The sequence below is a fragment of the Salvelinus namaycush genome, chromosome 20 (assembly GCF_016432855.1).
Source record: "Salvelinus namaycush isolate Seneca chromosome 20, SaNama_1.0, whole genome shotgun sequence".
Lineage (NCBI taxonomy): Eukaryota > Metazoa > Chordata > Actinopteri > Salmoniformes > Salmonidae > Salvelinus > Salvelinus namaycush.
Window position 1 is genome coordinate 33,598,504 of NC_052326.1, and position 17,538 is coordinate 33,616,041.

Consider the following 17,538-nt stretch of genomic DNA (forward strand, 5'->3'; position numbering starts at 1 on the left):
CCTTTTGAACATCACGGTCACTTCTGTGGTTGTGTTTTCATATCTAGCTGGACTGGACATATTGTGGAGGATACAATTAATACCAAATTAACCACAAATATAAACAAATGTGAGATCAGTCTTAAATTAACTTTTTATTTTCATTACCAATCATCAAACAAAATTCAACGCAAACTTGAGTTAATCACACAAGAACACGTTTATTGGGCCTTAAGTGAGCAAGTGGATCTGTATCTAATAATGAGATCACCAACTGATAATTATAATATGTTGAGGTTGATTTTAAATCTGAATGTTACCATTCTGTTTAAAAGCACTGACATAATAATCAAACAAGATTAATGTTACATATTTCTAATCATTCAAGATATTTTGTCATAGTTCACACGTTAGCCTAGATCCATAGCTCACACGTTAGCCTAGATCCATAGCTCACACGTTAGCCTAGATCCATAGCTCACACGTTAGCCTAGATCCATAACTCACACGTTAGCCTAGATCCATAGCTCACACGTTAGCCTAGATCCATAGCTCACACATTAACCTAGATCCATAGCTCACACGTTAGCCTAGATCCATAGCTCACACGTTAGCCTAGATCCATAGCTCACACGTTAACCTAGATCCATAGCTCACACGTTAGCCTAGATCCATAGCTCACACGTTAACCTAGATCCATAGCTCACACGTTAGCCTAGATCCATAGCTCACACGTTAGCCTAGATCCATAGCTCACACGTTAGCCTAGATCCATAGCTCACACGTTAGCCTAGATCCATAGCTCACACGTTAGCCTAGATCCATAGCTCACACGTTAGCCTAGATCCATAGCTCACACGTTAGCCTAGATCCATAGCTCACACGTTAGCCTAGATCCAAGCATCTATAATAAAAAGAACTACCAGTATACCAATCAAAAACTAAATCCCCCGAAAGTTGACATTTGTTTAGACAAATGGCTTCATAAAACAAAGAATCTTAACCAAAATGGTCCCTGACACCAAAAATATTTTTCCAAAAGACTCTTGTACTGTAGTATTGTCACAACCCAGAGGGAACAGTGATATGGCAAACAATCAACAAACATCTTGATTCCATAGTATAGCTTCCCCTCAATGTATAATTTTAAAGTATCGAATCTCAACTGAACTAGTCTTCTGTTCTATTTCCAAAAATGTCTTCATTTGATGCCTTTGGCTTTCAGCTCATCCTTCACTCTTCTCAGGTAGTCATGGTCAGGATAGCCGAAACTGGGCAAACACAAAGCACACACAACTTTGAATTAAACAAATTCTCCAATTATTTCTGAGCATGCGTCTGGTTCAAATCTCATGAGGGATCAATGTTGTTCCCCCAGGCAAGGTAGTAGTAGACACTTAACCTGAATTGAGTAAATGCAAAACAGACAAAAAACATTTATACATGACATAAGAAAATGTTAACCATGTTAGTCACTAGAAGCATACAGAAGTTTATTCATATCTATAGTCTTAGATGGTGTACTTTTGTGCCCCTCCTTCGATGTTGGTTTTGTGGTGAATGTCATTCCAGGTCACTACATTCTCTGCCCCAGTGGTTCTGGAGATCCCAACTGTGAAAATCAGCCTCTGATTAAATGCTTTCTTCAGCAGCTTCAGGACCTCATTCCCCTCCATGTTATTGGGTAGATAAGCCATTCTTTTGGTCCCATAGAAGTGCTTTCCAGGGTTGGGATGTTTCTTCTGAAAACAGACAATGTAAACACAAACTAATAGCAAAGGCAACAAATGGCTGTGTAAATATAAAACACTGCAGTGGAAATTGGGAGATAATGTATTGTCAACTTTTACATTTACAGTATAATGAAGAACCTGAGGCTTTTACCGTCTGTTTTCCATCTGGAATATCATAGTTGATAACTATCGTGTCACATTGAGTGAATCCAGGTAGGTTGGTGTAAGAAATAGTGTGTTTCATTGTTCCATCAGGCTGGTCTCCCTCCACCTTCCCGTACACATCCTTACACACAGGACAGCTGGGGCCCATGGTTTCCACTGACCGCCTCAGACACTCTTTACAAAACTCATGGGTGCACGACAACTTCTCCTTGTTGGTAAATATATCCATGCATATGGGGCATGTCGCTTCTCCAGCTGCTCCCACCTCAGCTGCTCCTGTGTTGAAGTCTTCAGGATACACAATCCTCTGCTTGTCTTCCTCTTTAAACACATGCCCACCCAGCTTCTCTTCAAGCTCTTTGACAGCAGGGCCTAAATGCTCCGGTAGGCCAATCAGCCTCCAGGGACCGTAGTTTTCTCCTGCCCCAACACATTGGTGTCGAGAGCGGATCTTCTCCAGCATATCCCCCACAGTCCCTGCCTGGGTAGTGTCTAGCAGGTAGCAGCTCATTGTTGACGTGGCAACCTTCTGGTAGAGGTGCATCAGAGCTCTGATGGCGTGGCATTCCAGAGAGGCAGTGTGTTGGGACTTGATAGGTCTGGTTGTCACTCTGACCTTCCCCTGAGAGGGATTATTCATGAAAACTACTCCAAATTTATTTTGGATTGCTTTTATTTTTTCATCAAATATTTTTTTAATCAGCTCCCAGTGGGCTGGGTCCATGGACAGCCCACTTGACACCAGTGGGTCTTTGATGTCAAGCACAATCTTCTGTGGAATCTCTGTAGATCTCCTTCCAGATCCAAAGGCCTCATCTGTGGAGCTGTGATCCATTCCGAAGGTCTTCACTGTGGAGCTGTGGCCCACCCCAAAAGCCTTCCCGACTGCTACCATGCTCTGCTTCGGCCCAAACACATTGCAACTGTTGGCGGACACGTTCAGCACCAGCCTGGACTCCTCATTCTGGATGTTCTTCAGCGTATTCTGGAGGTCTTCTAGATTCATGTGTGGCAGATGTGCGGAGATGCTGTCAAAATCACCTGCACACTTCTGGAAGAGGTCAATTAACTCCTGGTAGGCTTCGGGCAGCAGAAAATCTCTACCTGTTTTCGCTGAATCTTCTTTGATGGACACCTTCACATCTGCATTGATTTTGACTCCATTTCTTTTCTCTATGTCCTCCATCTCCTTCTGGTAGGCCTGGTTCATGTACCCAAAGAGGGTCAGTGGGACTGGAAATCTCATTTCCTTTTGCCCAGGGGCTTCATGGGTGTTCATTCCCTTGTGAGTCATGCTTGGTGTCACTGCTAAACCATTCCTATCACCTGCTGGCCCAGCCTCAGCTTCCTTGATGACCTTGTGCACCTCTCTGTAGAACTTCTCCCCTTCCTCAAAGTTCCCAGTAAAGGTCAGTGAGTGATAAGTGCGGTACTGACTGAACCTGGTCTGAAGGGAAACCTGTGCTTCATGTGGGATGCCACTGAGATCAATGATAGTATGTACAGTCACTGGGAGTTTGACCTAGTGGGAAAATATAATATTAAAAAGATTTACATATCTTACATCTATACTTTATATTATAGTTGATTTGAAAATGCAATCAAATAATCAAATATTTACAAAAGCAAAGCCAATTACATCCTGTGGAGTGTGTGATGTTGGAGGAGAGCCATCTATTGAGCTAGGTTTACAGTCTGATTGGTTCCAGGGTGTAGATGGTGCAGTTTTGTGAAACTGCACAGTAGCGGTTGTCTTGGCCTCGTCTTTGAAGGTCATCTGTGTTGCCCTCCGATTCAGAAGTACTTTTAGATCTTCAAATAGGGCAGATTAATATATTAACATTAACATTAAGAATAAAATAAGGATTTAAGATAACAATAACTGTAACCAAATCAAATATGCTCACATATCTAATAAAATATTTGTTCCCAGATAAAAGCATGCATTTGAGAATTCACTCTGCAACACATTAATAATGTACTGTTGATGTGAATATTTTCTTCTTAGCAGCACCACCATGGCTTGTGTATCCTCAACATTTAAAATGGGTACTAGCTTTTTTTGTAATGAACTTTACATTTTTGACTCCATCATTCTCACCTGTTGAGGGACTTATCTTGACCTCAGCCCATGACCCATTGTAATAAAGACCTTTCAAGGTACAATCTGTAGTCTTATCACCAAAGTCTTTATTGAGCCATGACTGGAGAGTTTTCTCTAGTGTAGATTTCCATTTTGGTGGAAGGTCTTTCCTAGGCCACTTCACAGTGACGTAGACTGTAGCCTCATCTGGAGATGCTGATGGCTGCTTTCTCTCTTCAACCTTAGCTTGATTCAGATCCTGAAAAAAATGTCTGAGCATAAATATGGTTGTTGGCGTAACAGCTTATTCAGTCCTAAAGAGGACCTGTAGTTTAGTAATTGAGATTCATAGAGGATAATCTCATTTTGCTCCTTGGGTACAAATCAGAGCCTGATTTTTTTGTATTATTTAAAAAAAATAAAAAAATATTTATTTATATATTTTGGGATTTTTAGGGTAATAACAGAAACACTGTCCGTGTCCAAATACCCATACTTGCGTTCTAAATAGTAGGCTGATTGAAATAGAACATTTTATAGAATGTGAAATTTAGAAAATCCTGTGATCTGTTGGATAGAATTACCACATCTTGAGTCCTTTGGGAGTTGATGGGAGAATGCTGATCTCTCTGTGATTGTCTGTCTTTATTAGAGCCAGCAGCTCCTCCAGCAGGAGGATCCAGACTCATCTCCTCCTTTGACCGATACAGATCTGTGCCCTGAAAAAATAAGAGATTCAATATGATTTTGACCTAACAATCAATTTCAACTCCATTTGGACTATAGTCTTAAAAGGTGAGCTGTAGAAAGCATAGCTCTGATAGCTACTTCTGTCATCAGAGCTTTAGAAAAAACATTTACTAATAAAAATAATGATTATTCTTTAACATGTACTATATAACGTCTTACATGTCATTCAGATATTTAAAAATAAATGGTCAACTTGTGGTCTTAACCTGGGGTGGTGTATCCAGTCCTTTGTCAGATTCATCATCTGTCAAATACAGGTCCTGAAAGAATAACTGTACATCAGTATGATGTTGATCTTACCCTAACTTTAATTGTGATTCGTTTTGGCAACTTCATGAAACAGCATTGGATAGTCTATGCAAACAGGTATGATAAAGATAAGATCACCTGCTTTCTCAGGCCTGAGTCAGAGACTAGTTGACATGATCATAATTACACTGTTACTCCTTACCTTTTGCTTATCATCAGTCAAATCAGTACTTTGGGTGTGACTGGTAGGACATGAATGTGGCTGTGTTACTATCACTGGCTCCCAACTTGTTCCTGAAGAATAGGTCTGAGAGAGATGGGAGAGGGTTAATATCTTCATCACAGAATAGTACATTTCATAATTGTGGTCTTAAATGATTCCACATAAGAAAAACAATACCTACCCTATCACCTCTCCCATGGGGGCTCGGAGACTCCCATTGTGGATAGTGCGGTGCTCCACTGGCAGCCAAGGCTGGGTCAGACTGCAAGAGAAGAGCGAGATGTGTATGGGTTGTAGATTTTCACATACAGTGCAATTCTCATTGTGCAGTTTCTCTTCCTGAAGAAATGTGGTTCTCATACAATCTAATTCGAACACAAGCAAACTACTGTTGTTTGGTTCGTCTAGTTCCACATATCCACCTTTTAGGTAAAACATTAGTAACTTTTAAGTGTACCCTCATGAACAGCTTTATATTTACATTCATTTTTAAAGAATGCGGAGGGCTCCGTATAGACATGATTGGTTGACGGTAGGTGGGAGCGGGAGGTCCTGTATAAACACAAACTCACTTCCTTGACCACTACCTTTACAACAACTCTGCTCTGAGCAGCACAAGAAGTATGAATGCCCTGACTTCTGTAGAGGCAGTATTGCGGTAAATGCTGTACGGCCACTGCTGACATCGGATTGACCATGCAGAGCCTTTAATAACAGCTCTTAGCCATGGTATACTGAACAAAAATATAAAGGCAAAATGTAAAGTGTTGGTCCCATGTTTCATGAGCTGAAATAAAACATGAAATGTTCCATATGGACAAAAAGCTTATTTCTCTCAAATGTTTTGCACAAATTTGTTTTCATCTCTGTTGGTGAGCATTTCTCCTTTGCCAAGATACACCATCCACCTGACAGGTGTGGCATATCAAGAAGCTTATTAAACAGCATGATCACAGGTGCACCTTGTGTTGGGGACAAAAGGCCAGTCTAAAATGTGCAGGTTTGTCACAACACAATGCCACAGATGTCAAGTTTTGAGGGAGCGTGCAATTGGTATGCTAACTGCGGGTATGTACACCAGAGCTGTTGCCAGAGAATTGAATGTTCATTTCTCTACCATAAGCCGCCTCTGTCGCCAGCCCAGGACCTCCACATCTGTCTTCTTCACCTGCGGGATCGTCTGACAGCTGATGAAACTGAGGAGTATTTCTGTCTCTAATAAAGCCCTTTTGTGGGGCTCCCTAGTGTGTGGACGTGGCTCCGAAGTGGATAGGCCTATGCCCTCCCATGGCTGCGCCCCTGCCCAGTCATGTGAAATCCATAGATTAGGGCCTAGTTAATTTCAATTGACTGATTTCCTTATATGAACTGCAACTCAGTAAAATTGTTGAATTTGTTGCATGCTGTGTTTATATTTTTGTTCAGTATATAATGGCAATACACCACACCCCCTCAGGCCTTATTGCTTAAGTATATCCCTGGCTATCCCAGCTGCATCGTTTGATACGGTACTTATGGTATAAACCTGCCCTTGGGAATTGCTGTGATTGGTGCTCTCATGCAGATTCACAGCTCCCAGTATCAGGAGAATTTACTGTCTCGAATGTTGCAAGTGTCTTGAAAGAGATGCAAACAGGTTAACAGACAATTATCTGTGGAGAAAGTAAGAGGTAGTTAGTTCCCTTTGTCCTTTAAGATTAAAAGGTGGAAGGTAGCCTAGTGGTTGAGAGCATTGGGACAGTAACAGATGGCTTGAATCCCTGAGCCGACTAGATGTAAAATCTGTCGATGTGCTTTTGAGCAAAGCACTTAATCCTAAATCGCTCTGGATAAGAATGTCTACTAAAATGATACGTTTAATTAAAAACTCTGTTAGAAATGATGGAGAACTTATGTCAAACAACTTATCTATTACTGCTGGTCAATATCCAAAATAATATACCCATTATATCAAACAAGCTGCTGTTTGGCTAAAAATAAATGAATGTATGAATATTGTAGCGAATTCATATTCCAGGAACCTGGGTCAAGTGACTGTCAACCCAACACAGTTACTCTCCAAGAGATCCAAACCTCTTGACCAGGTTGCTAGGTGTTGGGCTATACACTACCCCTTCCTTCGGGAGAGCGCCTCAAGTCCCTCACGCGCCACCCCACCCCACTTCTGACACCAATGTAATGAATTTGGAAGTAGCCCCGACCGGGACCCTAACCCAACCCAACACCTTACATACTGACCACACCGCACACATGTGTTGCATGCACGAGCGTTGCAAAATAAATGTACACATACATGTTATTCAATCATTGCACCCACATTGCTCATGTGTGTCAACGAGCATCAGTGTAGCCAAGCACTACAATAGAACTTGGTTTTACTTGTGAAGCTTGACATGCTGCAAGTCCAACCTCTTCCATCAGTTTTTAGGAGCATATACCTATGTGGGTGATTGATAGGTGAACTGAGGTCCACAGTCCAGTTGGTGGTGGTAATGCACCTTAAAGTTGGTTGCCAACCGCCATATAAAGTTCAAAGAAGAAGCCTGAAGGAGGAGATATTACTATAAACTAACTGTTACCATTTTATCTGTGGATTAATTGTCGGAGTAGAGGACCTTGTGCATTTCAGGTAAAATAACAACCCAATGTTTATATCCCAGGAGAAATTTGCAAACTAGCTAGCTAAATTGCCATGCATGTTTTATGCTTTTCGACCTGTCCCCAAATGAATATAGTTGGTTCAGAGTTCGTTTTCATATGTCAACCTGCGTGTCCTGGTTGCGTCTAGTAGGCGGACAAAATCAAAATGGACGAGAGATGTGGTCAGCATGTTAACGGTTAAGCCAAGAGATCCTAACCGCTGGGTGTTGCTTTTGGTCGCTGCAATATTAAAGGTACTCATGTATTTGTCCTCAAACCAGCATACTCACATTATTATCACCCACTTCCACCATGTCAACGTCATTTTCTGCCATGTTGATTTAAGTCTTCTTGCTTCACCCAGTCAAACTCCGTGTGTCCTACACAGCAGGAAATAGGCCTTATTCGTTGGATGAATATCATCAATACGAAAATCTCTCATTGCCGTTTTGGGCCAACTGCGCGACGCCACAGAAAATAGTATCACTTTCGTTTCACAAATTGCAACACAGCCCAAGGTTGACGATAACCTATGTCGATTTAGTAGCCTAAAAAACTCGAGGTGAATAGGCCTAGTTAGAATATAACGCGTGTAGTTTTAGATTAAAACATAAATACACATCGAGAATAATACATTGTTAATTTGATTCACAGATTATTCAATTGATTAAAAAAGAAAACATTATGAACTTGTCATTTTCTATGCATATTTTCTATTTTAATATTACGGCTATACTATAGTTTATTAAATTGTTTTCGGTGCCAGGTGGGCCCGAAGTTTTGCTAAAATATTGTCTAGGTTACATACCAGGCGTGTACAGCTGTCTCTGTCTCAGTTTTTAATGTCATCTAATTTGTAGACGTGGAAGCGAAAACGAAAGTAACGATGATTCAAGAATGCAACACTATAACGTTAGCTGGCTAGACGCACTTTCCGTCAAAAGAGGGGGAGTATCACAGCTATTGTAGCCTATGGCACATTGTAGGGTTTAATTTGCTAAAATTATTACTCAATGTACTGTATGCGGATGGATGGACCAAATTAACCACAATCCACATAGACGGTACATAAAAACAAGAAAATACTGTATAGCCTTTATTCTCACGATCCAACTTCCAAACAAAATTCAATTATCGTTTTTTAAAGGTAAATATATTGAGTAAATCATTGACTCTTTCAATTAATGTGTTGTCGGCGGACTAGTCCAAATAGGCTACCCTGCCAAAGAGATATTGCATCTAGTCGGGTCCGTGTACTTTCTGGCCAATAATATTTCCTATTAGATGACAAGATAAAAAAACGAGCAAAGGGTCGTTGCTCATTTATTTGAATCTGAAATCAAACAAACGTTTATTTTTATTTTTTTATTGTCTGAAGGTCATATTAAATAACGAGAAACGAAATAATGATTTCATTATTCAAATGTGTTTTTAATTATCCGTTCTGGTTCAATCCGTGCACCATACGTTTTGGCCAATTAATAGTCGTGGCTTCCTGACAACACAGAAATTATAAATGTTTTTTTCTTAATGTTTTTGATCTTACATATTATGTCATTGAATAAAAAAATATTTTTTTTCTTCATTCCAATGATTTGATGATTGACAGTCACTGTAGTGGGTCATGTGTCCAGTCCAAATTGGCCTAGGTCAGTGAGACAGCCACTTCCACAACTTTTACAACCTTAAGCACTTTAACCTGTAGTCTATATAATTGTGGATAGGCTCAATAACATACAACTGATCAACACAAGCTTGAGTACCTACGAGCTTAGACAACATAACCACTCGATTTTACAGGAAAGCATGAATGTCATTCGATATTCCATTATTGAGGCATTTAATCATGGGGCAGGCAGCCACAGTCTGAAAATCGTGTTATAAGCTAGGATCTACACATGACCCATGGAGAACAGTTTCTAGTTTTGCCTATTTCAGGATCTGGACATTTCTGATGAGCCTATAAACTACATCAATAATTATGTATGACATAAAAACTGAGCTCTGTCCGCAGACCTATGAGCATATGAGGGGTCCTTTGAAACGCTGGTTTATTCCCAGTGCTGAGCTAGTAGTCTAACTGACATGTAACGTTAGTTCATGTTTCATCCCACTCGACTGATGTGAATGAATTAGCTAGCTAGTAGCTGCTGTTCAGCCTATACTTACTATGTGGGCTAAGTTAGGATATTATACTGAATTGAATCAACCAGACCCGAGGGTAAAATTCAACATGTTTTTACTCCATCACTGTCCGTGTAAAAAGCCACACATTCCTTTTACTGACGTGGTGACGTCACATATCAGTACATCACATCAATACACGACATCCCCTTTACTTGGATATGAACTTCAATGTCAACCTGACATACACAACCAAACTCATTCTTTACCTGTATAGCAACCTTTGTTACCAGTAAATAACTGAAATCTGTTTGTGTTGTTATTTCTGTTCTCCTATTTTTTTTATTTTTTTTATGTAACCTTTATAATAACTAGCCAAGTCAGTTAAGAACACATTATTATTTACAATGACTGCCTACCCCGGCAAAACCCTAACCCGGACAACGCTGGGCCAATTGTGCGCCGCCCTATGGGATCTACAAACTACAAATACCTAGGTGTCTGGTTAGACTGTAAACTCTACTTCCAGACTCGCATTAAACATCTCCAATCCAAAATTAAATCTATAATTGGCTTCCTATTTTGCAACCAAGCCTCCTTCACTCATGCTGCCAAACATACCCTCGTAAAACGTACTATCCTACCGATCCTTGACTTCAGCGATGTCATTTACAAAATAGCCTCCAACACTCTACTCAGCATTTTGGATGTAGTCTATCACAGTGCCATCCATTTTGTCACCAAAGCCCCATATACTACCCACCACTGCGACATGTATGCTCTCGTTGGCTGGCCCTCACTACATATCCGTCGCCAAACCCACTGGCTCCAGGTCATCTATAAGTCTTTGCTAGGTAAAGTCCCGCCTTATCTCAGCTCACTGGTCACCATAGCAACACCCACCCGCTCCAGCAGGTATATTTCACTGGTCATCCCCAAAGCCAACACCTTCTTTGGCCGCCATTCCTTCCAGTTCTCTGCTGCCAATGACTGGAACGAATTGCAAAAATCACTGAGTCTTATATCTCCCTCACTAACTATAAGCATCAGCTGTCAGAGCAGCTTACCGATCACTGCACCTGTACACAGCCCATCTGTAAATAGCCCATCCAACTACCTCATCCCCATGTTATTTTTTTCTTCTCTTTTGCACCACAGTATCTCTACTTGCACATCATCATCTGCACATCTATCACTCCAGTGTTAATGCTAAATTGTAATTATTTCACCACTATGGCCTATTTATTGCCTTACCTCCCTAATCTTACTACATTTGCACACACTGTATATAGATTTTTCTATTGTGTTATTGACTGTACCTTTGTTTATCCCATGTGTAACTCTGTTGTTTTTGTCGCACTGCTTTGCTTTATCTTGGCCAGGTCGCAGTTGTAAATGAGAACTTGTTCTCAACTGCCCTAGCTGGTTAAATAAAGGTGAAATAAATAGAATAAAAAATCTAAACCAGAGTCTGTAGTGACGCCTCTAGCACTGAGATGCAGTGTCTTAGACCGCTGTGCTACTCAGGAGCCCAAATATACTTTCCTTTTAAGCTTACTTCTAAGCAAAACAAAACAGTATTGTTCTTTTTTTCTTATTGTAGCAAAACATTCTGCACCTTTTTCACAACATAATTCAAACATTCAGAGTCTTTGCATTTGTCCTCCTTTTTCAGTTTATACTGGTTTCCTTTACCCCTTGCAGTGTTAACTTCTGTGGCAGTTTAATTTATCTGTGAAGCCTGACTGGCTTGGGTGTCTGTGGTCTTTGTGGTGATCCCTAACAGATAGTCTCTGGTTTGGATTCAATGCAATATCTCAGAGTAGGACTCTGTTCCACAGTCTCTTTCAGTTGTGTGGTGTACTTTAGTTGTGGATCTTGTTCCTCAATTGTATACCTCTTCACAAATGTTTTATTCCTTGAATACCTAGCTCAGGTTGGAGATTGACCAACCACATTGTTTCCCTCTTTATTGATCACAGTGTGTGGTGTCTTGTTGAAGGTTGTTGTGAACTTGTCTGTTTTGTCCTGTTTTAGGAGAACCTAATCTCCAATGTCCACGTCAGAGTGTTTGGCTCTGCAATGGTTGTCTGCATAGATCTTGGCTTTCCCTTTCTGCTCAGCATCATAGTCCCGTGTCTCCAGGTCACTCTGTGGTGTAGCTATATCCGGAAGCTTCCCCCTCATTTTCCTTTTGAAAAGGAGTTCAGCTGGGCTCTTGCTCGTGGTAGAGTGATCAATGGACCTATAGACTGTCACGTACTTGCCTAGCTCCCGCTCCCGCTTCCAGTCCAGCCCCTCAGCTAGTGCAATGCGAATCCGTTTCATGAGGGAGGCATTTTGCCTCTTCACCATTTGCCTATGCCCATTGTGGCATAATTTTTCCATGCTGTATCCCATTTTCTTGGCTGAAGTTCTGGAACTGGGATAACATGTACTGTGGGCCACAATCCGATCAGATTATTAATGGTAGACCATGACGACTGGAAATAGTCTCCAGATTATCAATCACCTTTTCTGCGGTAATAGATTGCATGAGATCATATTCATATTATCTGCTGTAATAGTCTACAACTACTAGTATTGAGTGTCCAGTTGGTAGTGGAACAAATAGGTCAGTGGCGACGTCCTGCCACGGCCCATCAGGTAGCGCTGTGGGTCTCCGCGGTTCTGGCACATCTGGTCGTACTACAGTCTGACAACCATGGCATGACTTGACGTGTCTCTCTGCAGCCTTGTCCATGCCCAGCCACCATACTTTACTCCTGAGATGTTGTTTTGTAACTACAATGCCCAAATGTCCCTCGTGAGCTAAGGATAGAGACCTGGCATAAAGTGCATGTGGCAAAACAATGCGTGTTCCCCTTAGGACTAATTGTCCGATAACACACAGTTAATTTTGCTATCGGTGCATATGCCTGGCATGTCTCCTAACAACCGCTGTGAAGAGCATTTCTCACCTCTCTTAGCTCTTTATCTGTACCTGATGCTTCCTCCACTTCCCTTGTGGTCATTGCATTTGGAGTTGCGTACACAGCCACAAATCTCACATACTCCTCTGCTCCATGTGTGTGAGAGTCTTTCACTGCAGTCTTTCCAATTAGACGAGACAGAGGGTCAGCAATATTGTTTTTCCCTGGTATGTGGACAACACGAAAGTCATACGGTTGTAGTCTCTGCACCCACTGTTCGATGCGAACTCATGGCTTTGAGCGAGGACTGTAAATAGCCTCCAACGCCTTATGATCAGTCACTAGATCAAATTCCCTGCCGTATACATACGGGTGAAGCATTTCACAAGCCCAAACCAATGCAAGGGCCTCACGCTCAGTTTGTGAATATCTGGGTTCACACTCTGACAGACTCCTGCTCACATAAGACTGGAACCATTTCTGTGTTGTTCTTGCACGAGCAAAGCTCCTAGGCCCACTGGTCCTGCGTCTGCTTTTACTTTTTGGGAGCATCTTTGTCAAAGTACGCGAGTATCGCAGCTTCGGCAAGTTTCTGTTTTAATGTCCAAAATGCCTTTTCTGATCCAAAGTGGGATGTTGTGTCCTTCTTGGTCAACTTCTGCAGAGGCTCTGAGAGTGTAGAGAACTGGGGAATGAACCTACTGCTGTAGCCCACTAAGCCTAGAAAGCTAGGAACCTCTGCCGTCTCAGGCTCCCTGGCCTCGACCTCTGCTCTCACTCTTTCAGCTGTGGGTCCAATGCCCTTCTGTGAGAGTAACATGACCATAAACACCAATTTGTCAATGTTGAACTGACATTTCTTTTTTTTTAATTTTTTATCCCCTTTTCTCCCCAATTTTTTGTGGTATCCAATCGCTAGTAATTACTATCTTGTCTCATCGCTACAACTCCCGTACGGGCTCGGGAGAGACGAAGGTCGAAAGCCATGCGTCCTCCGAAGCACAACCCAACCAAGCCGCACTGCTTCTTAACACAGCGCGCCTCCAACCCGGAAGCCAGCCGCACCAATGTGACGGAGGAAACACCGTGCACCTGGCCCCCTTGGTTAGCGCGCACTGCGCCCGGCCCACCACGGGAGTCGCTGGAGCGCGATGAGACAATGATATCCCTACCGGCCAAACCCTCCCTAACCCGGACGACGCTAGGCCAATTGTGCGTCGCCCCACGGACCTCCCGGTCGCGGCCGGCTGCGACAGAGCCTGGGCGCGAACCCAGAGACTCTGGTGGCGCAGCTAGCACTGCGATGCAGTGCCCTAGACCACTGCGCCACCCGGGAGGCCCGAACTGACATTTCTCCGAGTTGAGAGTCAGCCCACAGTTCTCCCGCCTATTGAGGCTGGACATGGGTCTCCTTGTCTGGGGGCGATGATCAAATCAAATGTATTTATATAGCCCTTCTTACATCAGCTGATATCTCAAGACCAGACTAAAACACCAAACAGCAAGCAATTCAGGTGTAGAAGCATGTCATCCGATATGTTCTACGCCCCCTCGATGCCTGCCCACGCTCGCCGATGAAACTCCAAATATGAGTTATTATTTTATATCTGTATATCCCATTATGCACTACAAACATTGTTATGCCTCTTGACTCTGGTGTTAGCTCCAATTAATGATTGCCCCATTTAAGATCCAGTTTACTGAACATGACAGACCCATTCATTCCTTGTGTAACCGATGTGAAATGGCTAGCTAGGTAGCGGTGGTGCGCGCTAGCAGCCTTTCAGTCGGTGACGTCACTTGCTCTGAAACCTTGAAGTAGTGGTTCCCCTTGCTCTGCAAGGGCCGTGGCCTTTGTAGAGCGATGGGTAACGATGCTTCGTGGGTGACCGTTGTTGATGTGTGCAGAGGGTTCCTGGTTCGCGCCCGGGGCGAGGGGACGCCGTAAAGTTATACTGTTACATTGATGCTGTTGACCCGGATCACTGGTTGCTGCGGAAAAGGAGGAGGTTGAAGGGGGGGGAGTGTAACGGATGTGAAATGGCTAGCTAGTTAGCGGTGGTACGCGCTAATAGCCTTTCAATTGGTTACGTCACTTACTCTGAGACCTTGAAGTAGTGGTTCCCCTTGCTCTGCAAGGGCCGCGGCTTTTGTGGAGCGATGGGTAACGATGCTTCGTGGGCGACCGTTGTTGATGTGTGCAGAGGGTCCCTGGTTCGCGCCCGTGTCGGGGCGAGGGGACGGTCTAAAGTTAAACTGTTACACTTGCAGAAGTTAATCTACTGTGGGGATTGGGTACCTGCCACGTATGATTGCGGTGTTTGCTTGTCTCATGTCCTGACACAGCCTTATGTCATCGTCTGATTTTGGCACTACCACTACCAGATTCGCCCATGGTGTGGCGCACCATCCACTCTCTCGATTAAGTCCATGTTTTGTCGTAACTCTCTCTTTTTCTCCACAGCTTCTCTCAGGTGGAATGGTACATGCCTAAGGGCCTGTGCTACTGGCGTCACATTTTTATCAACATGTAGGTTGATCTGCTTTGTGTTTAGCTTACCCACCCCTTCAAACAACTTGGGGTATTGCTATTTTATCTGCGTTTTTACATCTGTCACTGCTGCTATGTCAACACCCACTTTTAGCACACCCAATTTGATGGCAGTCTCTTTACCTAGTTACGGTTATACACGTCCACATAGCACAGTGAACTCAGCCTGTGTGCTGCCTAACTTGATTTGGCATGTGAAAACCTCTTTTGGTAATGGCTTGCTTGATGAGCATGCATATAGCTTTTTCTCACTCGGTGATGAATGTCACCTGATTTCCTTGGCTTTCAACATTTCCCATGTGCTCTCATCTACAGTATGTTACTCGTGGCCACAGTCAATTAACATTAATATATTGACCCCTCTTACTGAGAACGTGATCCTGTCTGAGTTACAATTCTCATTTACCAAATGCATAGTCTCGGTTTTGTTCCTCTGAATCAACATATTTCACAGTCTGACTCGAGTAGCCTTTGGTCTTGCACATTTTAGCAAAATGGTCCTTCCCATTACATTTCTTGCAGGTCTGCCCATGTGCTGGACAAGCAGGGTCCTTTTCAAAATGATCTGCATGTCCATGTCCACAATGCTAGCAGATCTTCTCTGATTTGTCTTTTCCTTCTGTTTTCTTACTCTGCCTCTTTTTTTGTGATAATTCCCCTCCTTTTTGAAAACACAATGCACGGTCTCATTATCTTTTGCATCTGTACTCGCACGCATGGTGGACATTTGCACTTCAATTTCATTGTGTGGCTAGTTAGAGTGTCCACGCTAATGTTAGCCCAGGGCCCATCTGTCCCAGCATGATGTAGAAGCAAAGCACTTCTCCGTTGTTTTGTAACCGCATCAACGCCACCGGATAGTATTAATACTTTACCATCCACGAACAGCTCAAACGCCATCAACCAGACTGCGGTAAACATCAACTCCATCACTGTCCGTGTAACAAGCCCCATAGTCCTTTACTGACGTGGTGACGTGATATATCAGTACGTCACATCAATACACGACAGTAGCTACCACAGCCAGTTCAGCTCTAGCATCTAAAGTTAGCTACTATTATAGCGCTATCTCAAATCAAATAAAATTGTATTAGTCACATGCACCGAATACAACAGGTGTAGTAGACCTTACAGTGAAATGCTTACTTACGAGCCCCGAACCAACAATGCAGTTTTAAAAAATATGGATAAGAATAAGGAATAAAAGTAACAAGTAATTAAAGAGCAGCAGTAAAATAACAATAGCGAGCCTATATTCAGGGGGGTACCGGTACAGAGTCCATGTGCGGAGGCACCGGTCAGTTAAGTTAATACAGTTGAAGTTGGAAGTTTACACTTAGGTTGGAGTCATTAAAACTCGTTTTTCAACCACTCCACAAATGTCTTGTTAACAAACTATAGTTTTGGCAAGTTGCTTAGGACATCTACTTTGTACACGACACAAGTAATTTTTCCAACAATTGTTTACAGACAGATTATTTCACTTAATTCACTGTATCACAATTCCAGTTTGAGTCAATTGGAGGTGTACCTGTGGATGTATTTCACGGTCTACCTTCAAACTCCGTGCCTCTTTGCTTGACATCATGGAAAAATCAAAAGAAATCAGCCAAGACCTCAGGAAAAAAAATTGTAGACCTCCACAAGTCTGGTTCATCCTTGGAAGCAATTTCCAAACGCCTGAAGGTACCATGTTCATCTGTACAAAACAATAGTACGCAAGTATAAACATCATGGGACCAAGCAGCCGTCATACCCCTCAGGAGGAGACGCATTCCGTCTCCTAGAGATGAACGTGCTTTGGTGCGAAAAGTACAAATCAATCCCAGAACAACAGCAAAGGACCTTGTGAAGATGCTGGAGGAAACCGGTATAAAAGTATATATGCACAGTAAAATGAGTCCTATATCGACATAACCTGAAAGGCCGCTCAGCAAGGAAGAAGCCACTGCTCCAAAACCGCTTAAAAAAGCCAGACTACGGTTTGCAACTGAACATGGGGACAAAGATCATGCTTTTTGAAGAAATGTCCTCTGGTCTAATGAAACAAAAATAGAACTGTTTGGCCATAATGACCATCGTTATGCTCGGAGGAAAAAGGGGGAGGCTTGCAACCCGAAGAACGTCAT

At 42.6% G+C, this 17,538-nt stretch overlaps 1 protein-coding gene across 2 annotated transcripts; it reads right to left on the reverse strand.

Moving 5' to 3' along the window:
* Nucleotides 1–110: 110 nt before the first annotated feature.
* Nucleotides 111–8,734, reverse strand: LOC120065274 (E3 ubiquitin-protein ligase DTX3L-like). 2 transcript variants are annotated; one of them, XM_039016140.1, is made up of 11 exons: nt 8,631–8,734; nt 8,113–8,202; nt 5,364–5,444; nt 5,162–5,266; nt 4,917–4,970; nt 4,545–4,679; nt 3,979–4,219; nt 3,517–3,689; nt 1,864–3,399; nt 1,504–1,721; nt 111–1,250 (listed from the first exon to the last, which is right to left on the reverse strand). In XM_039016140.1, exons 2-11 carry the CDS (start codon nt 8,155–8,157, stop codon nt 1,181–1,183), a joined length of 2,658 nt encoding a protein of 885 aa, XP_038872068.1. In that variant the 5' UTR covers nt 8,158–8,202; nt 8,631–8,734; the 3' UTR covers nt 111–1,180. The 2 variants fall into 2 exon arrangements, with proteins under 2 accessions (XP_038872068.1, XP_038872067.1); XM_039016139.1 differs by having other exon boundaries at nt 3,499–3,689.
* Nucleotides 8,735–17,538: the final 8,804 nt, after the last annotated feature.